The sequence below is a fragment of the Lytechinus pictus genome, chromosome 7, assembly GCF_037042905.1.
Source record: "Lytechinus pictus isolate F3 Inbred chromosome 7, Lp3.0, whole genome shotgun sequence".
In the NCBI taxonomy this organism is placed as follows: Eukaryota; Metazoa; Echinodermata; class Echinoidea; order Temnopleuroida; family Toxopneustidae; genus Lytechinus; species Lytechinus pictus.
In genome coordinates this window covers 39470976-39497404 of record NC_087251.1, presented here as the reverse complement: position 1 = coordinate 39497404, position 26429 = coordinate 39470976, and the positions used below count along the sequence as shown (strand labels likewise).

The window sequence follows — 26429 nt, the reverse complement described above, 5'->3', positions numbered from 1 at the left end:
TGGGATGAAAATAACAACATAATAATGGAGATTCTTGCAGATGTATCCAACACATGGACTATCTACTGACTATACATGCATAACATACACGGATACCTCATGATCTCTTCCCTTACAATCTGTTAGTGTTACAGCACTCCTGGCAAAGTAGGCCTAAATTTTACCCCGATTCCAATTCATCCTACTTGCAAAACTAAACGGGATACTTCATTTCAGCCAATATAGGGGACGGTCATTCATGCAATGTATGCACTGTAACAAGTTAAGTACTACATGTCGTTTCATTTTGTGGTGCATTTTTTTTCTGTGAAAAAAGTTAAATCCTTTCAAAATAGATGCATTAGTAAATTTGCTTGTATCGAAATGACATACTTAATCAAAAGTAATACAAATCTTTTGAAGATTGAATGGGATAACCTGACATTAGTATCTTCCACCGCCCCCTCCTCTCTTTCCACCTCTACCCCTACCCCTTCCCCCTCTCCCTCCCCCACCACTTCCATAACTCCCTTGTCCACCTCCACCCCCGTAACCGCCCCCTTGTCCTCCTCCCCCATAACCCCCACCCCCTCCCCCACTGTAACCTCCCCCGTGCCCTCCTCCACCATAACCACCCTGTTGACCCCCATACCCTCCCCCGCCCCCTTGGTTATTGTAGTATCCTCCACCACCACCACCACCACCCTGGTTCCAATTTGCACCCCCTCCCCCACCCTGATTCCAGTTTCCACCACCACCTCCGCCGCCACCACCTCCGCCACCTTGATTCCAGTTGCCTCCTCCTCCGCCGCCACCACCTGCAGACCAACCTGTTGGAGCAAAAGGAAAATAGTTTAGTGTGGAATTGGATAAAAGATCAAATTATGATGATATGGAGACTTGAATACTGACTTAATAGTTATGAGAGATAGACAGATAAATAGATGGATGAATCGATCAAAGATTCAATAAATGAATCATTGAGTCAAGGGACGGACAGATGGACGGACGGACGAACGAACGAACAAATGAATGGATGGATGAATGAATGAGTAAATCAATCAATCAATCAACAAATGAATAAATTAATAAATGCAGTATTGAATAAATGCATTATTGAATGAATGAAAGAATGAATGAATGAACAAACGAACGTACGAATGAATGAACCAATCAATCAAGCATTGAAAAAAATTAATTAATCATCAAAGAATCAATAGGATCAATGAAGAAATCAATGAACAAAGTAATTAATCAAATAATGAATGAATATATTAATTCTTTTATTAATCCTTTAATCAATCCGGCGATCAACCAAACAAACAATGAACAAATGAATGTTCTGATCAAGGAATGAATGAATCACTCAATCAAATAATAAATCAATGAATGAATCAATCAATCGAATCAAAGTGAAATAAAATAAAACAAAATCATGATACCAGTAAGAATGTAATGGCAAAATAAAAACAACTGTAATATAAGGAAAGCAAACAAGAGGTATATCCAATGTATAGTCAACTAACCTCCTTGCACTCTCCCTCCCCCTCCTCCTCCTCCTCCTCCTCCCCTGCTTCCACCACCTCTTCCTCCTCCTCCTCCACCTCTACCTCCTGAATAAAATGGAGAAAGGGACAAAAATATATGATACCATAATATGTGTATTCACAAATCTCTAGATCAGAACTGTTACAAGTATAGTTTGTACTAAAATGAGAAAGATTTTTAATTATTATGGGAGAACTAAAGAGTGTGTTGGTGCAGGGGGGGGGTCATATTAATTGATTTCAATGGTACCTGCTTATGGTATATGAAACCATACATATATCTGTCTATCTATCTAGATAACAATCAACTGACACTATGCCCATTCATGCTTGATGTACTATTATCAGATAAATCTAAATAAAGAATATCTTGGGTAGAATACGTACAGAAACAGAACTTGTAACAATCAAACTTGCATATATCCAACCATCATGTCTCGTAAGACTTTTTATTTCCTAGAATTCCTGAATAGGAAATACCTAACATGTGCACAAATGCTGCCTGCCTATGTAGGTGGACTTTGTTGTAGTTCTGTGGTCTTTAAATGGAAAAAATTCAACTTCATTCTCTCTATATCTGGGTCCCGTTTCATAAAGACTTTTTATAATAACAAATAAACACTTTCTATAACAAAACTACTATCATCCAATCAGATTGAAGGATTTCAGTAGCCTTTAACTGTTATTTCAGTTTGTTAATATAACAAGTTTTATGAAACTCTCCCCTGGTCTATAAAAACAGGTTACAGTGCAGTATCATGAGAATATAATATTCACAGATTTATTTAGAATGTCAAATGCATCTGACATACCTCTATGACCACCGCCATCTTGTCTCTGTCTGAATGAAGGCATCTCTGGTGGGGGCGGGGTGGCTTCCTGAGGTCTACCTCCCCTATCAGGAACCTGATCACGAAAGACAGTGTGATAGAACAATTGTTATGTCATCTTCATGAGTATTATAGCAAGAATGGTGAGAAAATAGTGAGAATAATATCATGGTGCTTTTATAATGTATATCATTGTCTGAGCATCTCTATCTCTGGTGGGGGCGGGGTGGCTTCTTGAAGTCTTCCTCCCCGGTGAAGAACCTGATCATACAGGACAAAATTATCAATAATTACGTAATCTCCAGGAATATTCTCATTCTATACAACCATTGTGACAAAGTACAATCTTTAAGGGCTGAAATACTTTCATAGGTACAAAAAAATGTCTCACAAGTGCTTATCTGTGTTGATGATCTTCAGTGTAATTGTTTTCCAGCTTAGACTTCATGATTTCACGAAGTTCAATTTATATAAGTGATCAAGATCTAGATCTAGGATGATATAGTGACAAAATTACAATTAACCTTGGTTTAACAGGCTTTCTCATAAAATCAGTATTTAATGCAACTAATCTGGGTTCCAAAAGAAATTGATCAAACCTTTACAAGGGCACAGCACAAGTCCACTAAATCAAAATGAACACTATTTTGACACAGGCTAGCTTCAATAATCTTTACTAAAGCACGTGTCAATAATTAAGAGATTGGTTCAATCACAGAGAGGCCATTGACGCTCACATCAATTGGTTTCTAAATTCATAGCCACAAAATGGCAAAAGAAATACCAGTGAAAATGAGATGGAATTAAACAAACTTCCCAGTTTACTACACATTGATCAGTTTCTTTTGAAACCCTGTTTACTTTCATTTATCATGTTAATTCATACAAGAAATCAGGGTTGACTTACCCTTCCCATCATGACTCTATTAATAGCACACTGTGTATTCTTCCTGACTGCACCACTACTAGTCTTCTTCAATTTGGCAAGGTCTGAAAAGGAACAAGAATAAAGAAAATAACAGGAACAGGGAAGTCCACGACAACGGTTCCGTTACATTTGCTCCAGCAAAATTGCTCTGCTATAAATTTGACGAACTAAGTCGAATGGCAAACTTCAATCCTGGATTTCACATCCTACATCCTACCCTACACCTAACATAAAACCCTATTGCAACCCTAACCCTAGATCTTAGACAAAATAAAGCCTAGAGCAATTGTCACAGGAGCATATTTCGTCAGTGTCACCAACGACAACATACATTTTTCAGATTCCAAGCAATACTCATGAATCCAGTCTTAATTTCTAAACAGTCCAAGTCTAAGACAGTCTTTGGAATAGATTGATCTGACCCTCAAATGAAGCATCTAAAATGAAATTGTTTGTAAAGTGAGAAATATATTCAAACCAGAAATTCAGACAAACATGACTTCTTTTCATTTAGTTTCAAACAGCAACATAGGTAAAAGGTCAAGGTCTACTAGTTCCGTTTGCATCATGCTCCAGAAATGAGTCCATTCATATTTGTTTACCATTACTAGAATAAAGATGAGGGGCCTTAGGGGCCATGGACTCCCGAAAAATGTCCACAACCACACAAAAAAGGAGAAATAGAGAGATAAGGAAATGAAAAGGGGTGAAATATGTTATTATTTTATGAACATTACCTCAAAATCTTTCACGAAAAGTTTATTTTTGTATTAAAAAGTTCAAAATTTTGCTCACTTGCAGCTTTTTAGTAAGTTTTGCCCCATATGCTATGTCTGACCCCTTCATAAGTTTTGGATCATTATGCTAATGTTTCCTTTCACTTTAATCAATTCTGATTCAGTCTAGTTTTCCTAATATTTAAAAAATGACCAAAGTGAACAAGAAGTTTTGAATAGGTAAGACGTTTACATAGTCATGAACATAGTCATGAACGCAATCTAGATGTCAAGTTCAAATCATAATACTAAAAACATTGACTTTTGGAAGCTACCACAAACATGTACACTACCCTCATAAGACCAATTAAGCTACCGAGTACGTTGTAAAACAGAGAATTTACCATTTAAAAAATAAAAATTTGCAATCATTTGAAACTGTTCTGACAGGTAACAGACCGAGATACTAACCTTCTCTGGCAGCCATCATGCTAGCAATAGTGATGGTATTTTCAGAGGTCAATTTATTCCGTTGAGTTCTATACACCTGGGAAAATTCATTTTCCTTGCTCTGTAAAAGATATTAATAACACATACATGTATGTACTTTTTTCACACAATATTTGTAGATTAACATCATCTTCATCATCCCCATCGTAACCATCATCTGTTGTTATCATCATAATCATCATCATCCGACAATGTCATCATCATCATCTTCACCAACATCATTATCGTCATCATCATCACCACCATCATCTTCATCTTCTTCGTCAACATCACCTGACATTGTCATCATCATCATCACCAACATCATCATCACCAACATCATCTTCTTCACCATCATCATCATCACCACCATCTTCATCTACTTCACCATTATCAACATCATCATCAACTGACATTATCGTCATTATTATTCATCATTACCACCACCATCAAGGGTCATCTATCATCATCATCATCACCATTAAATCATCATTTTAGCTATAAAGTATGACTTGCAAGTTATGCAACATCTTGCGGTGGCACAATAAAGAATCTCATTTCTAAGACTTTGATTTCTGTACAAAAGTCAAAAATCTATTGCTTATTTTTCATGTGTACCATCGGAGTATAACACAGTTCTGCTGCTTTGAATTACGAGTAATGTCCAGTCTCTCATAATATTGTTATATTCACGAGGCTGACCTTACCTTGGCTCTATCTGACCAGCCAAAGGACTGGACTGTCACATCCAGTCTCTTCAGCAACATCTGTCGTCTGATGCTGTATTCTCTCCTCATCTGCTCATTGATGGTGTCCAAAGTAGCCTGATAAAAATATGAATCAAACAGAGGCATATTACAATACAGCAAGATAAATACAGATAAGCATACAGGGAAGTGTTTCATGAAGCAGAGCTGCCAATCTTAATTGTGAAAAAAAATACTATTCTTTATTTCTGTTAACCCATTTTCAAGCCTAAAATCATATTTTAAAAAATGTTTAAAAAAACCCCAAAATCATCATTTTTATAAGTTTCTTTTCTAAAATCCTATTTCTAGAGGGAAAATTGTATTTAGTGTCACTTTCCCCTTACAAAATCCTACTAAACGGGATAAAATCCTAATTGGCAGCTCTGCACGAAGCCTCTTGTCTATCACTGACTAATTTGTTCTGATTCAAAGATTTCGGGAATGTACAAGTTTTCAGCTGCTTGAATGTGACAATACATCAATAACAAATAATGCTAAAATGTTTTTAGAATAATAAATAATAACAAAATATGAAAGACACCTCCAAGAGAGGTAGGCAGTAAATTTTGATATTTTTAGGGCAAGGCCGCTTTTGCATGTTATTTTGACAACTTAAATGGGAAAAATAAAAAAGGATAAAAAAATATACATGGGAATGAGAGGGGTAAGGCCAGTCAACAGTGCATCTATAGCCACCGTCTTCGATGACCTTGAATAAAGTGAAGACCTAGGCCCCATAACACAAAGCTTTGCAATGATCGTAGAACATTTTTCTACGATTTATTCCATTGGCTACAATGCACAATCAATCGTAGAAATCAAGCGTACGATTAATCTTAAACCTTTGTGTTACGGGACCCTGGGTCCTGTAACATAAAGCTTAGCAATTGATTGTGGGGCTGCTTTGTATGACTGATCACACACAATAATCAACGCAATCAATCGTAAAACCAGCCCCACGATTGATCGCTTATCTTTGTGTACGGGGTCCCGGAAAGGACCAACTTACCCACTGCCCTGATGTCAGATTCCACTTGAAAAGGGGCTTCCCCACCTCATGTTTAGAGTTGGCAATGATAGTCTTGAGTTGAGACTCCAGCTTGGTGAAGAGCTGTACATCGGTTACATTGGGTGGCGGCTTGGAGAGTTTGAGAACGATGCACAAGTTCTTCAAGCATCTGCTGCTTGCCTTCCAATGTGCCTGTAAAATCAGAGAGCAAGAAACATTAAGTCCTCTGAAAGTGTAAAGTACAGATTTGAGGTTGGGAATACGTAAAGCCAAATACAAAGCAGTTAAGAACTTGCTTTGAGTCTATCCCTGCACTGTTTGTAGAGTCGGACCTCTTTCTATCTCCTGGGGGTATCGGCAAAAATACCAAAGTCTAATTGCACATATGCTGATCCTGTACTTCTTGTGTAACCTGTACACAACTCTGCAAAATCTACTTAGCAATTCTTAATTGCCTTAAAAGTTAGAGCATGAACCAGCCAATAATTGAACTATGGATATCCCAACAGTGTATATGATCTCTGATCTTAGCAGAGGAAGACTAAAAGAGTGAGAGAGAGGGAGAGAGAGAGGTGATGACAGGTGAATTGACTTTTCATACAATCCCACTTCAGCTAGAACCAGTCAGCACCAATTTGTCTAGTTAACCATTTGGTAAAACTCTAAAATTTCTCACTCAGAACATTACCATTTTTGCCAAATTCTAGTCAAGATCAACAACAAAAAAGAGAAAAAATGAAGTAACATTCACACTGTTTAATCTTGAGACAAAATGACAGTTAGCAAACTGCACTAAATGAAATGAATTGAACCAAAAGTAGACTAAAGCTAAGCTGTAAAGATGTTAGATGATATGGAATTAGAACTACTGGTATTAGATCAAGTGGTTATTATAAACATTTGTGGAGTGAAGCCCTGGCACTGCTGGTTCTCTTCAACAAACAACCATTTTATCCACTTGGACAATCTCTCAGATTTCATTTTTAACACCACAATATTTACAACTATGATTAATAAATACTTGTTGCTAATGTTAAAATCTAAAAACAAGTGGAGCACCTCTGGCAGTCTCACCTGCATTACGCGATTCAATATAGCAGCAGTGCTAAATTTGAAAATGACTATAAAATAATTATTCACAAAAAACACCATACAATACTACGTTCATTGACCCTAAATGACATTTGACCTTGATCATGTGACCTAAGACTTGTCAGTGATACTTGATTACCCCTATATCCACAATACACTATATCCATAAACTTTGAAAGTAATGACAGCAATTTAATAATTACCTCCCACATGGCCAAAGTTTGTTGACCTTAATGACCTATGACCTTGGTCATGTGACCTGAAACTCACACAGGATGTTCAGTGATACTTGATTACTCTTATGTCCAAGTTTTAAGAACTAGACCAATGCAGTTTCAGAGTTATGATAGTAATTCAACAAATACCCCCAACATGGCCGAAGTTCATTGACCTTAAATGACCTTTGACCTTGGTCATGTGACCTGAAACTCGCACAGGATCTTCAGCGATACTTGATTACTCTTATGTCCAAGTTTCATGAATCAGATCCATAAACTTTCAAAGTTATGATGATGGTAATTCCACAAATACCCCCAACTTGGCCAAAGTCATTGACCCTAAATGACCTTTGACTTTGGTCATGTGACTAGAAACTCAGGCAGGATGTGCAGTAATATTCAATTACCCTTATGGCCAAGTTTCATGAACTAGGTCCACATACTTTCTAAGTTCTGATGACATTTCAAAAACCTAACCTTGGTTAAGATTTCGATATTGACTTCCCCAACATGGTCTAAGTTCAATGACCCTAAATGACCTTTGACTGGTCATGTGACCTGAAACTAGGGCAGGATGTTCAGTAATACTTGATTAACCTTATGTCCAAGTTTCATATACTTTCTAAGTTATGCTGTAATTTCAAAAACTTATTCTTCAGTTAAGATTTGATGTTGACGCCGCCGCCGGAAAAGCGGCACCTATAGTCTCACTCTGCTATGCAGGTGAGACAAAAGCCCCCCAAAACTATTGAAATTTTCATTTGTGCAAAGTCTGCATTCTTAAAATCAGAATTATTTCAGAGGATTTCAAAATCAAATCATTTGAATCAATAACAAATTCATGAATAATCAACTTACATCTTCAGCAGGGGCTGTATTGGTAGGTTTAGTTGGATTTCTGTCTTGTAACATCTTAGCAGATTGCAGCTCACTTGTTAGAAAATCTGAAGAAAATATAAACAGAATAGTACTGACTGTCATGGACATTTTTTTATTGCAAAAGATTTGTATGTATTTGTTTCCCGTATGCCTTAAAATGGGTTGTGAGAATGTCCATTTCTAATAATACCTAGAAGAAATCTATTAAGAAGTTTGTAAATTATGTATCTACCCATCTGTTTAATTACTTTGTCAGCTAGAATGAAAATGACTACATATGTTGATGTTAGATCATCAATTACACAGGTAAAATTGTATTTATATTTTATTATTTCTCACCTAAGAGTGTTAATCTGTTAGCCTTATTTCCCAGTCTGTTTATCATTTCTCCTTGTGTGAGGATCTTGTATGGACAGGAGAGCTCCTTCAGGAGCCCACTGAGCTCCAGCTCAAATGTGTCTGCATCTTCAGCACCTGCATATGAACAGAAATGGAATAAATGTAACTGCTCCACCATATAATTTTGTTTATTCTCTTTTTTTTAATCTGTAACTTATCTTGCAGAAAAAAAGCAAAGCTTCTTAATAACTCAAAGTGATTAGTTCAACACATTTTGTATCATATAAACACAATATCAAATATCTAGCAACTTGTTGTGAAAATGAACAGGAGTTTAAAGAATTTAAGGCAAGAATTCTCCCCCACCCATGTAATAATGATAATAATAATAATTAACAAAAATAAATAAAAAATAATAGTAATATAAAGCAACATATAAAATGAGAATGGAAATGGAGGAAGAACTAAAAAATTAAAGCTAAATGACAGTAGTTGCAGTAAAATACTGATTTCGTGAGAAAGTCTGTAAAACCAAGGTTAAGTATTACTATATCATCGTGGATCTGGTACAGTTACATAAACTGAACTTTGTGAAATCATAATATCTAAGCTAAAAAACGATCACTGAAGATCGCCAACACAGATAGGCAGACGTGGGACAGTGTATTATTATTGCTTGAATAAAGACCCGACGGAAGTGACAGAATCCGCGCTTATTTTGCTTATTTCTCAGCAATTACACAATTTCTTCCAGAATCCTTTGGCACATATTTTCTATTCATACAAACAGACACTTTGGTGATCATTATATTAAATTCTGTAAAAAGTCATTTTGAGATCGGCCCCACAACTGGAATTTATCTTTAAGGAGAATTGAAGATTTCAAAGCCTGAGGCAAACTCAAAGACAATGAAAAGACTACTTACATGAAGTTGGTGAAACAGAAGCTTCTAGATCACATAAGTTACAGAGCTGAGAAGAGAGCCATGCTACCAACCCAGTGAAGGCTGGTGAACTTGGACCTGCTTCAATTGCAGCCAAGAACTGGTCTTCTTTCAAGAGCTCTCCATCAAACCTAGAGTAGGGAAACAGGAGAAAGAACAAAGTTCAATCTGGGAATAGGATTCTTAGATTGACATCTTTTAACCAATTACTTTCCCACTCGTTTGTATATTCAGTTATGGTAAATGCCCGAGGCCAAGTCTGCGCAGTGCCCCTTGTCTGAGCATACACATATCTATGTTCACTGACCCTAAATGACCTTTGACCTTGATCATATGAAGAAAGACATGTGCATGATGATAAATGATACTTGATTACTGTTATGTCCATGTTTCATGAACTAGATCCATTAACTTTCAAAGTTATAATGGCAATTCAACAAATATCCCCAACATGGCAAAAGTTCATTGACCTTTACCTTGGTTAGGGACAGTGATTTTCCGTTTCAGAAAATCCTTAATTCTGTTTCAGCATGTCAGAAAACGGAAATTCCGTTTCCCCATAGACTTTGTGTACAAGCAAAAGTAACAATTCCGTTTACCCATTACTGTACGTGACTTGAAACTCACACAGGGTGTTCAGTGATACTTGATTGCTTGTGTCCAAGTTTCATGAACTACGTCCATAAACTTTCTAAGTTATGATGACATTTCAAAAACTTTACCATGGTTAAGTAATTTTCAATGTTAATTCCTAAACATAGTCTAAGTTTATTGACACTAAATGACATTTGACCATGGTCATGTGACCTGAAACTCAGGCAGGATGTACAGTAATACTTGATTAAAAAAAAAGGTCTTCAATTTCAAAAGAGGGGGCACACCTCTGTTTTAATGACATTTTTACATTAAAAAATTTACTTTTGCTTCTCAAAAGGGGGAGGGGGCACATGCCCCCTGTGCCCCCCCCCCCCTGGATCCGCACCTGACTCTGAGTGTGTGGTCCCTGCCCCTGGCCTGGCTTCATATTTCATTTGAGGTGAGGCTTCAATAAGGTTTATCACTAATCAGAATCGCAATGCATTATGGGATCGCAAAGGGGACCGTTGCGCATGCGCACTAGCGGACAGTCCGCAGAACTAGTTAACGGCCCCCATAACATAATGCATTGGCTGCAGTTCTGATTAGCCATACCAGTAAGGCAGTATATCATATGGTAGTGTGACCTTAATTCGCACGTTACCTAATTTTTGCGCATAAATTAACAGCGAAACCCTTGAACTGTACCTAAGCTTGTAACCGATTTTGCAATCGGCAACCGATTCCATTCGATTTCACCACAATCGGCAATCACTTGCCGATCTTCGATCATGCCCCTTGAAGGAAAAAATCGAAAATAAAAAATCGGCGTAGATCTGGTTACAGTGCGTGATCGCTCAGAACATATTTCAAGATTGTTTTTGAGGTGCTAGCTATTTAGAGGTCGCATTATTCAGGGAGAAAGTCGCGGTATTATCTATGGCGATGTTTAAGGGGATAGATATCTTCTCTTCCAACTCATGGTGATAGCGGATGCCGCCGTGAACTTTGAAAGGTCGTATTACCGACGGAGCTCACTGCGTTACTCTCTTACATCGTTTATGATGATATACATTTTATTTTCAACCTCGTGGTGATAGCGGATGCCGCCGTGAACTTTGAAAGGTCGTATTACCGACGGAGCTCACTGCGCTACTCTCTTACCCCCTTTATAATGATATAAATCTTCTCTTCAACCTCGTGGTGATAGCGGACCCCGCCGTGAACTTTTAAAGATCGTGCTACTGACGGAGCTTATTGCGTTACTCTCTTACATCGTTTATGATGATTTACATTTTATTTTCAACCTCGTGGTGATAGCGGACCCCGCCGTGAACTTTTAAAGATCGTGCTACTGACGGAGCTTATTGCGTTACTCTCTTACATCGTTTATGATGATATACATTTTATTTTCAATCTCGTGGTGATAGCGGATGCCGCCGTGAACTTTGAAAGGTCGTATTACCGACGGAGCTCACTGCGTTACTCTCTTACATCGTTTATGATGATATACATTTTATTTTCAACCTCGTGGTGATAGCGGATGCCGCCGTGAACTTTGAAAGGTCGTATTACCGACGGAGCTCACTGCGCTACTCTCTTACCCCCTTTATAATGATATAAATCTTCTCTTCAACCTCGTGGTGATAGCGGATGCCGCCGTGAACTTTGAAAGGTCGTATTACCGACGGAGCTCGCTGCGTTTCTCTCTAACATCGTTTATGATGATATACATTTTATTTTCAACCTCGTGGTGATAGCGGATGCCGCCGTGAACTTTTAAAGATCGTGCTACTGACGGAGCTTATTGCGTTACTCTCTTACATCGTTTATGATGATATACATTTTATTTTCAATCTCGTGGTGATAGCGGATGCCGCCGTGAACTTTGAAAGGTCGTATTACCGACGGAGCTCACTGCGCTACTCTCTTACCCCCTTTATGATGATAGACATCTTCTCTTCAACCTCGTGGTGATAGCGGACCCCGCCGTGAACTTCAAATTGATTTGAAAACGCTAGCTACCCAAAACATTTTAATAACATATTTCAAATCATCGTGCGTGCTTGCGTCTTCTACTTCATTTTAATTGCACTTGCGACTTTAAGATGATGCGTCGTAAGAGATCATTCCAATAATTCTAAATCGCTAGCACCTAAAAATACTTCTAAAAGATGTCCCGCCGATCGTTCATTAACCTGTGATCTATGAGAAATATTTTCATTTTATTTTCCTTTGCGCCTTTGCTCGGAAGATGCGTCTTTCGTTTATCTTTCTAATAAAAATCACTCGGTTTATTTTAAAGCAATAACACCTCAAAACCCCTGGCTTTAAAACATGTTCCAAACGATCGCGCATGTTGGCGACTTCCATTCGTCTTTGTGACTTTGTCAGGAAGATGCGCGTGACCGCGAACAACATTTTGATGTATTCCTTTGTTTTTAAACATCGCCGATTCGATTTTCGATTCGATTTCGATTTTAGAAGCTTAACTAGCTGCCGATCCGATTTTCGATCTGATTTTTGATCCGATTTACAACATTACCTGTACCTACTTTATAATTATAATTCCGTCAAGCTAATTTGACTTTCCCTTTGGTATTTATGAGTTTGAGCAATTTTGTGTGACCTTTGAGAAATTTTTGATTGAAAATGGAGCTTCACGATACTGTCGATAATCTTATTCTAAAAATGTGTGCAAATTGATCACCCATCATACTTTTTATTCAAATTTCAAATGAAATTCAATGGTTAGTTGCCAATACTTACCCAAGATCATCTAAGCTATCTAAAACATCCCCCTCTTGAGCAGTCAATGACGTCATTATTATTCAAAACAGCTATTTTTCTGTCGGTGTGGGTCAACGGAACGTCGGAGCAACAGTACGCCGTCGACGTCGGCCAAGTAAATACGTGTTGATGGCCTAACTCGCTGGCGCGCGCTAGCAGAATTAGAACTGATCAACGCAGATAGATGGCAGCAGACTTCCTGCAACACAAGTGAACGTGAAAATGGCGTCTTTGAAGGCAACAGTGGCGATGTACCAGGAATTAAACAAGGAATGGAAGAAGAAAACACCTGACTTAAATAAATGTGGAGAAATATTGGGCAAGTTGAAGGTGAGAATCAATGATCCTGCGATTAAGAAAAGAAAATATGTTTCTTTAAGAGAAATATCCGACAAAGTTTGTGGTTTGGAAAAGCTGACTCATTGACGCTTTGTGTAGTCCCATTCGCTAGGATACAAGTTAGATGCTTACTTAGCAAGACTCTTGCCAAGGCAAGAGCATGAAAGCCATTCATTCAGAGATACCAAAGTCCAAACACTTAAAAAAAATGAATTAAACGCATTCACGTGTGTATGGTGTAACATTTTATGTAATGAAATAGTAAATGGATAGTGAGTGGTAGATGTAATCAGTTCTGTCATTAGACGGCTGGCAGCCGCGCTAGCCGTCTGTTTTGAGGAGTTTTTAAACATTTTTTTATTAATATTATTTCTCCTCGTACACAGACGGCTCACGATCGCTCGTGCAGCTGCCATTAGGGGATTAACGATGCAAAATCATCCCAACGGGGCTTATCGATTTTGTCTTTATTTCATAAAAATATATAAAAAGAATTTGACCAAAACAAAGACTCTGTTTTGGCCTGAAATGCACCAAAAAGGGGAAAAAATAAACTTTAAAGGACAAAAACAGTGATTTACTTCGGCTCTCACGCAACCCCCACTTCCCTGGTTTATCTAAACTTAATACATAAACATATGGCCATTGAGTCCCTGTACAGATCGAGTTAGAACTTCGGTCTCTGTATTTGGTGAGTGGAGCCAACGGAGTTCAGCGGAACAACCAATTTAACAGAGACGTGAGACCGAAGCTATTGGTCTATTCTGTCATTTGCATTGTCATGATTATTTTGAGACCAGGCCAGGCCTAAAGTGGGCTCTCCATCTCATTCTTTTAATGACACTTTTAATAATTTCAATCAGACATTTGATGTAATCTTTCCTTGGAGGTATTGGAATATTCTTACCAGAGTAATTCACACGAAACTGTCTGATTGAAATGATTTAAAGTTTCATATAAAGAATGAGATGGAGAGTCCACTTTTTCCTTAGAGCCAGTGATTACACAAGTGAAATTGAGGCAAAGAACATGAGGATAATGAAAAATTTGGATTTAAATCGAAACGCTCGCCACCCCAGGTAGAAGAAATGAAGAGTTTTGAAAATGATCTTCTGGGAATTGTAAATGAACTCGAGTTAAGGCAGGTCAATGACCAATTTCAAAGAAAGCTTAAGGAAGACGTAAAACAAATAATCGAATCAAGAAATGCAGACAAAACCCGTAATATCTACACGATGAGTCCCAGAAAATATGAGAAGCTTTTAACAGACAACATCACTAAGAGATATAAATCGGCACAGGGAAAAACCATTGAAGACATTGATGAATATGTATATATGTATATGGACCCCTACGAAAAACAGCACTTGCTGATAGGGTGTTCCATCCCACAAGTGGTAAATAAATAAATATAAAAAAAATAAATAAATAAATGAAGAATCTGACTGCCAAAAAATTGCCAAAAAACTAGACATTAGCGATAGAGTAGACGATACAACGGAAAAAGCCGCCTTCGTAACCTTAAAGGATTACAGAGAAAGCTTCAGGAATAATCCCCAAGTTTGTTTGATTAACACCACTGAACCAGAACTAGGGCGCACCAGCAAAATAATGCTTGATGGCATTATCAAGGTAGTAAAAGACAAAACGAACGTAAAGCAGTGGAGAAGCACAAACGATGTACTAGACTAGTTCAACAACCTCCATGACAAAGAGTCATTGTCTTTCATTGTCTTCGATAGAGTAGACTTCTACCCTTCCATCTCATTTGAACTATTATCCATCTGTCTTCAATGGGTGAAGCAGTTAACTGACATCAGGGATAATGAGATAGAAACCATAATACATGCAAGAAGGACTTCAGTGTATGATAACAATAAAGCATGGGAAAAACAGGAAGGACATAAACAATTTGATGTCTCTATGGGGGCGCATGATGGAGGTGAGGTATGCGAACTCGTAGGGCTCTACGCGCTGACAAAAATGAAAATTCTCAACATGCGAACGAAGGGGGCCTAGAAGCAGAAGAAACAGGAAAAGAAAAATCATGCGATTCAATCCCCCTTACAAGCAGTCTATGTCAAGACAAACATGGGCGGCAAATTCTTGAAGCTAATAAACAAACACTTCCCGAAGGGTAACAAACTGCACCAAATATTCAATAAAAATACAGTTAAAGTCAACCCTAACCCTGCATGAGGAACATGGATGCAGTAATGAAATCACACAACCAGAGAGTCATCAAACAAGCCAAGACTAAAGAGGAGGAGCCGAGGCAGAAATGTAATTGCCGTATAAAAATATAGTGCCCACTGGGAGATATTAAAAACTGCCCTCTACAATCCCAGCATCCTACACGAGAACGAAAAATGCTAAGTACTATGGTCTTGCAGGGGGGGGTACTTTCAAGGACAGATACAGCAATCACATCAAATCAATGAAACATGAAAAATACACAAATGAAACTCAACTCTCTAAGTATATATGGAAACTAAAGGAAGCAATCACCAAATTTGAATTAACATGGGGGATAGAGAAGAAGTCTAACACTAACCTAAGAAAGAGTGGGCTCTGCAATCTCTGCCTAGAAGAAAGGTATATCATTTTCACCAATAGCAAAAAGTGCCTCAACAAAAGGTCAGAAATTATATCAAAGTGCCGCCACAGACGCCGTCTAAGACACCCTAGAAAACCAATCAGGTGTGACGACCCATCGCAACATTCAGACACAACCAAGTCGTTAAATCATCAGTCTGCCTGGAGATCGCTGAAAGCGTGAAACCGACGGTAGATGATGATGATGCACAGCATTTGTATAGCGCCATATATCTGTCAAAGACATTCAAAGGTGCATTGGAGGAGCCAGCCAATCTGGGTCGCCTTGAAGGGCGCGCACACAGAACTGTGACCCGCAGGTCACTCCTCCCGGTAGTAGACCGAACTGACCAAGGTATGAATATATATATTGCTCTGTCCTGGCATTGAGCACTTTTGGAAGCCTCAACCAATCACATACCAAGTGGATATATATAAACACTAACCTTGCACTAGTGTGAGTGTATAGAGTAATGCAATGTCAAACAGTGATGCTTGTAGACCAAGTGAACATACATGTAAATCCTATCCATTGTCATTTTTATTTTTGTCTCATTTGAACTACAGCTTGCCCTCCTGAACCTGTCATTTCTTCCCACAAGCAGCAGTCAAACAGGCCAGAAAGAATTATTGATAGCAAGTAAGTACAAGATGCAGGTGAATCTGCTTAATGGGGCATTGAGAGAAGTTGCTATTAATTACAAGAAGATTGCGATCAATACAAGCGTATTGGGGATTACAAAATGAATTATTTTTAAGTCCTGTATTTGATTGCAAATTTGCACTTGCTTGATGCTTTGGTTCATGCAACTCGGGGTATGAATTTATATGTTATAGTTGAAAATTTTTATACACATTGTAAACTTTCAACAGAAATTTGCGATTGATTGTAAATATTTTCTTACATCAACCCCAAGTGGAATCTTTGGGGCCACAGATTTGTTTTTTTTTAAGATGTAATTAACTCATATTTATATATATTCTGGTGTGAACAAAAACAAAAAGTTGGGACTTTTTCATTATATTGTATGTTTTTTATTTCCTAAACTTGTGTTACGATATTGCAACAAATAAACAGTTTATCTAAAGAATTTTAGTTAAAGTATCTTCTTCTTTCTTATTTATTTACATACAACAAATGACAAAATAATAAAACAAAATACTGAATTATCTTACATATCTTGAAGATTCAGTTCTGAGTTATTCCAAATGATATGTATATCTTAGTTGGCTGGCAAAGGTTCCTTAGATTAAAGTCCACACTGCTGGCAAAGATCAAATTGATGTTAAAACGTGATGAATAATAAGAGTCATTGTAACAAGTTGAAATGACCGAGAAGACAAAGTTGATGATGATAAACAGTCAATTTCAGCAATCTATGAGTTGAAAAATGTTCTGTAGAACAGGTTGATGATCTCGATGAGAAATAATTGCAGTTAATTGATGGTGTGCAAATAATTCCGCAGAAGATAAAGGTTGTATTCCAGTTGGAAATAAACTATGCTCTGACATAAAGTCTGGTGTAAAACTCAGTTCTGATCTGATATGATGATGTCCTTGAAGAAACTGCCAGCTTATATACACGTATATAAATTTCCACTATTCTGGAAGCTTCTAGTATTGTCTTTAATAAGAACATTCTGCCAATTTCTAAAGCAGTCCAGTTCTAGAAGAATCTTGAATGACCTCTGTGAAATTAACAATGTAAACAACATAGCTAATCCTATTGTCATTTCCCCTGCTAGCACTCTCTATTGTCTACAGTGTTTTTTTTTTTATTAATCACCTTTTATTCGTAAAAAAGGGAATCAAATACAATAATATGCCCAGGTTATCAGTTCTAAACGAACGAAATACAGGGCAACATAAATTGAATACAGTATAGGTATACATAAACAAACATAAAGCAAGAGATGATAATTATTTACATATCAAACGCGTCAATTCGATTCAAAACAAAATTTATACTAGAGTGGTGAGAAGGGGGAAGGAGGGGATGTGCTATCCTGTGGTTTAACTTAGGTTGTTCTGATTTTAAAATGAGGTCATTGTACTAACATATGGTATTACAAAAATATATAAATTATGCAATTATAAATATATAAACAAATAAAAAGTAAATTCACATAAGTAAGCCTAGATCTTGAGTTTATATTTTGTATATAAACATTGTTATAAACATAACATTGTATATAACATTGTATATAAACATTGTAACATAACATTGTATAACATAACATTGTAACATTGTATAACATAACATTGTAACATAACATTGTATATAAACATTGTACAATGAAGAAATAACATTGTAACATAACATAACATTATATCATAACATTGTAACATTGTAACATTGTATAACATAACTTTGTAACATAACATTGTATATAAACATTGTTTCTTCATTGTACAATTCAGAAATACCAAACATTACTCGGCCTCATTTAACAAAGCCTAATTGAGGCATTCTGGAATATTCTTATTATACAATGAACTTCCTTAGAGAAAAAAATTACTACAGGAATGAATGTAATTTATCTTACAGTTCTTCTTATACATAACACTTGCCATTAGGAGGAGTAATACACCATAAAATATAACTATTTATATTGCAAATTGAAAGAAAGAAGAATGTAAAATTATGGTGTAGGTGAAGTGATGTGTTTAATGTCAGAAAATAAGTGTAATGTATTTTAAATTTTAAAAAATGCATTCTTATTGTTATGTAATGGATTTGTATACTATTTTGTGGTTGTTGTTTTTTTAATTGTAGGAGAGGTTCTAGAGATTGGTGTTAAATGGAGCGTCAGCAAGAGAGATATCCAATCATTTGAGAGATACATAGCACAACTCAAGCCATATTATTTCGACTTCAGGTGAGTTAAAATCAAAACACAAACAAAATGATAAAAGTCTGATATGACAGTTGACAATAGGCCTATCAATAAAATGAAGTGTGATAGTTGCACTACAATCTACTATAATGCTACTCTCAGGTTTGGGCACACAATAAGAAGATATCCTTATTGTTGTACAATATATGTACAAACAATATTGTAAATTTGATTTAAATTCATACAAACTTGATTATTGATAAACATTAAGCAACTCCAAATTACTTATTCAAACATGAGATGGAATGAAAAAAATGACAAATGTTGTTATAAGTGTTAATTATCTCTCTTGTGGAATAGTTTATATGTGAAAGAAACGCATTATAGAAACATAGATCTGCTGCAGAAAATACCATTGTAATTAGCCGTTTAAGGTATGCACATCTAATTTGGCTTATGTGTGTGTGTGGAAGTGACAGTGATCTGATGAGATATTGGGGTCACAAGGTCAAGGTTCAAATGTCAAATTTTGACTGCTCATGATCTAGAATCCATCTCTTCTGCCCCTGTCTTTCGATTCTGTATAGAGTATAGACCCATAACTGCAATTATAATTTTGCCTTCAAAGTTACAGTATTAAATATTTGTCTTTTCTTTTTCAGGGAAAGCATGCCAGTTTCACCATACAGATATGAATTGCTTGGACTAAATCTCCTTAGATTATTATCACAGAACAGACTTGCTGAGTTTCATACAGTGAGTAAAGACTGCTCTCTTTTTTTCTTCATAGTATGTACTGTACCTAAGTATTGAATACATTTCTTCATGTGTATTTTGTTTCATCATTTTGTGAAGTATCAATATTGTTGTTTTTTTTAAATACAAAATTCTAATCAAATCAAAATCTCATTTTTAAGTCACATTTTAGAAATATCAACTTGATATTTACATGGTACATTGTTACATTCATTTCTTAAACTTGGTGTATTTTGGTTTATATCTAGCGCTTAGAAACAATTTCAGTGTTTACACGCTGCATTGGCTCGTGGTGCAGAACCAAGAGCCGATGCAGAATTGGCTCTCGGGTTATCTTGCATCGCGTTAACACGCTGTCACAGCTCGCGATGCAGAATTGACTCGCGAGGCAAAAACACAAATCAGTGTATTCTATTTGCGCATATTTTATGCCATGCGCATTGACGTGACAGTAGGTGAACAGATGAGCAATCAGCTAATTGCCGGTGCAGAATCAGCTTTGTGTTTACACTTAGAAAAAAGCTGATTCTGCACTGGATCGCGGTTCTAATCCTACTGTTTTGGCGGTGCAAAATTGCCGATTCTGCACCGAGAGCGAATGCAGCATGTAAAAACGGTAAATGTGTATTATACCCTTTATGAATATTATCATTGAATTAATTTTTTTCCCAATTAAATTTTTATAGATGTGAGAGAATTCAAATATTGGCATGTGTTTAAATCATAAAACCTTTATCTTTCAGGAACTTGAGCTACTTCCTGCCAAGGATATTCAGAGTAATGTTTACATCAAACATCCTGTATCTATAGAACAATATCTCATGGAAGGCAGCTATAACAAGGTAAACAAAAATATATTGTTTATGTATAGACCATGTTTACCATGTTATAATTTATCTCATTAAGTGAATCCATAAACTTTACATTAAAAAGAGTGCCAATATCTCCTCTGCCCTTGACTGCAACTTTCCCCAACTACTTTTGGTTTTTTATCTTTTTTCACCTTATGTAATTTCTCATGTTTCGTTGTGTTTGTGTAGTGTAGAAATAAGATGGGCGTGGGAGATGCAGACTTCAATAGACCAGTGACATATGTTGTTATAATTATTATAATTCATTGTTGATCTCTAGATGTAGTTTTATGTTTTGTTTGTATTTTCAAAGAGATGTAAAATCAATTATTTTTTGATAAATATAATTGAATTCAATATACAGTTTTTCTTTTGCTTGATAAAAACTGAAAAGAATCAGTGATAGAGTGATCAGGGCTCGACATTAGCAGTGGCCCGGGCAACCAGAAATGAGAGTCGGGCCACCCAAATTCTGTACAAGCCCACACTTGGTGGCCCACTTTGGCTACCAAAGTTTGGATAAATTGTAATGTTTTCTATTGTTTTACGGCCACCAAATCTTCCATAAATGTGGTATCTAAGCAAAGCCTACATCTTTTATAACCTGCTCATCGACATATTAAATCACAAAAATCTTCTGGCTTCCTATACCCTCAACTGAAATGCCCCCAAATAGTCTCTTCCATGAGCGTGAAAACTCTGCATCAAAAATGGGCCAATTCGTGTGACGTCAAATCATGTTTTTGGTCACCGGCTGTGCACCCCACTGTGCACAGAAAACAATGCAAGAGCTATGGAGAAACTTTGTAATGTGTTTTTCAAAAGGTTGAAGTTATATAACCCGAAACCCTGTGTACAATTGTTCATATCATGTATGTAGTTCACACTATGAATAACATTTGTTGACTTAAATTTGTGAGATACTTGTGCTTACAATGGGTTACTTGATGTTTTTACCAAGTATTTTTTTTCTTTTTTGCTGGCTGGCGAGATCAATGGATGTAGATCGGGTCATTATATTTTTTTCGCGGTAGCACACGTGGCTGTGTGCGAGCTCCATATGCACACTGGCACATTGTTTACATGGAAGATTAGAGAATGTTGGGGGTTTAGTCTCCCATAATTTTCCTTTCCCTTGTCCTGTTTGGGCCCTTGACATGATGATCCACGTCTTAATTGTTTATTGGTATATAAATTACATGTAGGTCAGCCTGGTATAAGTTATAATCACTCACATAGTTCACTATAAGTAGAAATATTCACATGTATTCAGCGGAGTTTGTGCATAGCAAGCCGTCATTTATTCGCTAGCGATTCTACAATGCTCAACGCAGTTTGGTATTAGCCGCATCACTTGCGGAAGAATATGACATTAATTCACAAAAACGTTGTCGGCTTAGAACCAATAGACGAGGAAACTTGGCTAAAATTCAAGCTACTTGGCCTATTATGAGGATTATTTTCAAAATATCAGAGTATGAAGCTTTTCTTATGATATTTTAGGCAGTTATGCACGATGAAAAGAACAATATGATCACAGTTCAGTCATCAGTTCACTAGACATTATAGCCCTTCTTCCCAAATCCCTCATACACAATATGTACTTTTGTGTAAACATTTCTAACCTTTAATCCCATTTTATTCCATCAGCTAATCGTTAATAATCTTTGTGATGATATACAAAGAAATATCCATTGCATAATATATCTTCCATAGGCCTATTCTTCCTCTGAATAAAGTAAAAATCTTTAAAATAACTATAAAGATGCTTCCAGGGCAAAATATAAGCTCTGCTGTTGGGAGAGTATGTGGGTTTGTACTGTGCTTGTACACAACTCAGAAACACAGTTCCATTACGTGACGTCATATGAACGGGGCCTTTCTCCATGAGTGAAATTGCATTTCCATCTCTCAGATTTGGGTGGCGTTTCATTGGTCAAATTTGGTATTTTCTTTTTGTTTTGTTACCTGGATGGAGCTAGATACTATTGCAGGGGTTGAAATCTTTCTATTGATGTGAAAATCTAAGTTTTTGTGATCGTCATCTTATGTCTACTTTAACGTAATGTTCCACTTCCAAATGCCATTTTCAAACAGGTATTCCTTGCCAAGGGCAATGTGCCTGCAGACAGCTATAGGGTATTCATGGACATCCTCTTGGAGACGATAAGGAAGGAGATAGCAGCGTGCGTTGAGAAGGCCTACACCAAGATTTCATTCCAAGAAGGGGCTAGACTTCTCTTCCTTTCGTCGTTACCAGAGGTGAAAGCGTTCGCAAAAGAGGTGAGAATTTTATTTTCTGCATGTTCAATATTACTTGTTCATATTGTACTCTGCATTATTTATGACCTTTCAGGTCTGTAGTTTTTAAATTGTTATTGAATTGAGTAGTTTATTTGGATTTACAATAACAGTGGCATCTCAAAGATTTTTTTGTTGGAAGAATGGAAGTCATTTTGAATTCATTTTCTAATTTATACCTCTATTTTGACTTGAGTTTCCACTTTTTTTAACTGCATAGCTTGAAAAAGATTTTCAAGAAAATATTCAGCAGTTATAAAATTTCAACTATCATCAATTCTTATTATCTTTATCATATACAGCTGCAATTCATCTGGCATGTTTAAAGTTGAGAGTGAAAAATTGATTTATTGTCGCTTAATTATCTTATTTTCTATTTCTCTTTTTCTCTGTTTTCAATATCTCCTTTTTTCTGCCCCCCCCCCCCCCACCACCTCTTCTCCCCCACCCCTCTTCCGTATCCTGTTCATTCTCTTGCATTTTACAGAGAGGCTGGGAACTTGCAAGTGACAACTACTTTAAATTCCAAGAGGAGAAGAAGACCGATGACGCTATCCCATCTTATGAATTAGCACTACAGGCCATAGACTATGCCAAGGAGTTAGAAATGATTGTATAACAGGGACACCACTCTTGTACAGTGTATTTATATCGTAGAATGATCTCAACAAAAACCATTTTCTGTCTAACAGAAATCACAAATATGTTTTGTGCCTGCTCTCCCAAAATACAACCTTATTGGTTTTCGTCCACTTGGTCTAGAAGCAGATGGCTTTATTCTCACATCGTCTGATATTACCATGACAAAACCCACTGGCCCGTATTCTGAAGTCGGGATTAACTTAAACTCGGGTTTAAAGTTGTGGTTTAAGTATGGATAGCCAATTGTTACATAAATCACTAACAATAGAGATATCATATTTCAGCTCATTTGGCTCTCAAATCATTCATAATTGTCTAGGAAGTATAAACAGATGATTGTCTTCACCATCGATGAATAGGGAAAAAGCAAAGTAAACACAAGAAACATTACAACTTTATAAAAATTGTGACACTTTTGGCTTCCCATACTTAAACCACAACTTTAAACCTGAGTTTAAGTTAAACCCGACTTCAGAATACGGGCACTCTGTCTACTATTATCATTGCCACTTAGTCCAACCATCATTTGGTCTAATACTCATTTGGTCTAATTGCTGTTTAGTCTAATGCCCAGGTGGGGTGTTGTTCAAGTTACGGGGGACTTTACAAAGGACTGGTGATCCTTTCTTATGGTAAATGATGTACACCAAATTTTCATTGCTGTTGATTTAGCACCTAAGAAAAGATCACCAGCCGTCCGTAATGTCACTTGTGACTTTCGAACAGAGTTATGAAACACCTGTCAGATGGTCTAATTTCCACAGCGTTACGTATTATGTTGCACTTTGTCAATCAAAATTTAATTTATAAACAGTTTAGACCAACTGGCAATAAGGTTAAATGTGTATAGCCTATCTTGAAATAAGACAAAGTGGTATATAGACTAAATGAAAGATAGACCACATGGTTAGTAGATGAACTGGTTGTAGACAAAACAGGATTAGACCATGTGGGATAAGACCAAAATGGACAGTATACAAAGTGGGTGTAGACCAAGTGGTACTTTATTCCCTTATTCACTTGTCTTCTGCCAAGTATCTCTACATATTGGGAAAAAAACAGTCTAATTTCCCCCAATATGCATGGAGAAGAATTTGCAATGCGGGACGTTGTAGCTGTGCTGAAAACAAAAGTACATTGTATATGTATTTGTAGAATTAGGAAGCTCCGTTGAATTGACAATAATTTTCTCCCACATGATATGGTGAATATATGATTTATCATTTGGAAGGCTAAGTATTGTGATTTATATTGCTATTCATGACTCACAAACGCATACACCTACGTGTATTTTTTTTTTTACTTATAAAAACTTAGGGGGTTCCTTCACAGATATCAGAATGGTTACGTTTAATAACTCCAGTTGCTAGGTTTCTTTGCAATTCAGAATAAATGTACACCAATTTTGTATGGATGCTATAAATGAGTTATTTAGAGTGAAGCTGTGTAGTTACGATAAGGCTGTCACAATAACAGTCTGTAACGAGTTTATTCCGTTGCTGAATGCTCAGTGTTGCCAAGTAAGGATCCCCTACTGATACCATCAGTTTCATACAAAAATTTAAAGGAGACTTTCTCTTTGATTTAAAATCCTTAACCCTTGATGTGGAAGAATTCTGATGTGAACCAGGCATATTTTCTTCCTTTTTTTGTTTATGAAGATGTTGTCTGTGAATTGATTTTTGTTTTGTACACAGAATAAATCGCAATGTTTTTTGCTTACAAAGTAATTGATTGTTGATTTCTGTGTCTTTCCATTTAAAAGATTGTGTGCATGTGTGTAATGGAGTTTTTACAGACATTTACAGTAGACTCGGCATAAATTGAATATTCAAAACATGTGATAACAACATCTTTAGATCGCTGATGTGGTTTACGGTACACCATGTGGAGTGTTATAGAAACAGTGTAAAGAAGAAGAAAAGGAATTGGATAGGCGAGAAAGTGGAAATTTGAGAGAAGAGTATTCTTTTCTTGAAAGTATTCCTGAAAAGGACTAAACCAGAAGAGATTAATGAGATTGAAGAAATAGCTTGAGTAGTAGGCTGGATGAGGAGTTGCTGGCTTGAGTCGGCGAGTAGAGATGAGTAGAAGCAGTAGTAGTTTTTACTGGGGGAGAGTCTCTACTGCTTCTACTCATCATTTCTACTCACCGACTCAAGCCAGCAACTCCTCATCCAGCCTACTACTCAAGCTGTTTCTTCAATCTCATTAATTTCTTCTGGTTTACAGTCCTTTTCAGGAATACTTTCAAGAAAAGAATACTCTACTCTCAAATTTCCACTTTCTCGCCTATCCAATTCCTTTTCTTCTTTCCACTGTTTCTATAACACTCCACATGGTGTACCGTAAACCACATCAGCGATTGTACATGCCACCATGCAAACCTTCAAACAACATCTAACATATATTAGAGTCGAATTTGCCAAAAATCAATCAGATTTCTGTAGTCCCAAGTGATTCCACTTTGGTGAATTGACCTGTATTTTTAAATCATCAGGCAAAAGAAAATGTTTTCCACTTCCCAGTTCACAAAAGGCTTTCATAAGAAAACTATAAAATTGATTATATTATTCTCGCGTTTTAACCGGGGGGGGGGGGGGGGCTTATCATTATCATCAATGTCACCTTCATAATTGCAATCATTATCCTAATTGTCACCATCATCTAAATCATTGCAGTATTCAGAATCATCACTCTAATTATAGTTTTTTCTCATAATCACCTTCATAATTATTATCATCAAGTGTAGCTATTAAAATTGTAATGAAATGATAATTGATAAGCAGAGGACATGTTATGGCTAATATACAGTTTATGAAATTGAGGAGGGGGAAAGGGGGTGGGTGGGCCAACTCAAAAAATAGATGGAAAATACTTGTCGCCTAATCCAATTCTGAGAATACAAGGCAAAACAATCTACAATCTCATGAACGATGAAGAATTCTCATTATTGGGCTTCATTTAGGCCCCTTTGCCAAAAACATGGATTTATGATTGCACTTATCATCAGTGTACATGC

General features: G+C 36.7%; 2 protein-coding genes across 2 annotated transcripts; one reads left to right on the top strand and one right to left on the bottom strand.

Annotated features, from left to right (window-relative positions):
- Window positions 1-423: 423 nt before the first annotated feature.
- LOC129264478 (protein FAM98B-like) lies at window positions 424-13277 on the bottom strand. The gene is made up of 11 exons (XM_064101506.1): window positions 13065-13277; window positions 9702-9850; window positions 8776-8910; window positions 8416-8501; window positions 6248-6439; window positions 5197-5313; window positions 4472-4571; window positions 3264-3346; window positions 2339-2432; window positions 1506-1592; window positions 424-809 (listed from the first exon to the last, which is right to left on the bottom strand). The coding sequence occupies exons 1-11, from the start codon at window positions 13118-13120 to the stop codon at window positions 424-426; spliced, it is 1485 nt and encodes a 494-aa protein (XP_063957576.1). The 5' UTR covers window positions 13121-13277.
- On the top strand, window positions 12922-25137 carry LOC129264477 (26S proteasome non-ATPase regulatory subunit 8-like). The gene is made up of 7 exons (XM_054902361.2): window positions 12922-13415; window positions 16587-16659; window positions 18797-18899; window positions 19520-19613; window positions 20357-20455; window positions 22562-22747; window positions 23253-25137. Exons 1-7 carry the CDS (start codon window positions 13308-13310, stop codon window positions 23382-23384), a joined length of 795 nt encoding a protein of 264 aa, XP_054758336.1. The 5' UTR covers window positions 12922-13307; the 3' UTR covers window positions 23385-25137.
- The last annotated feature ends 1292 nt before the right edge of the window (window positions 25138-26429 follow it).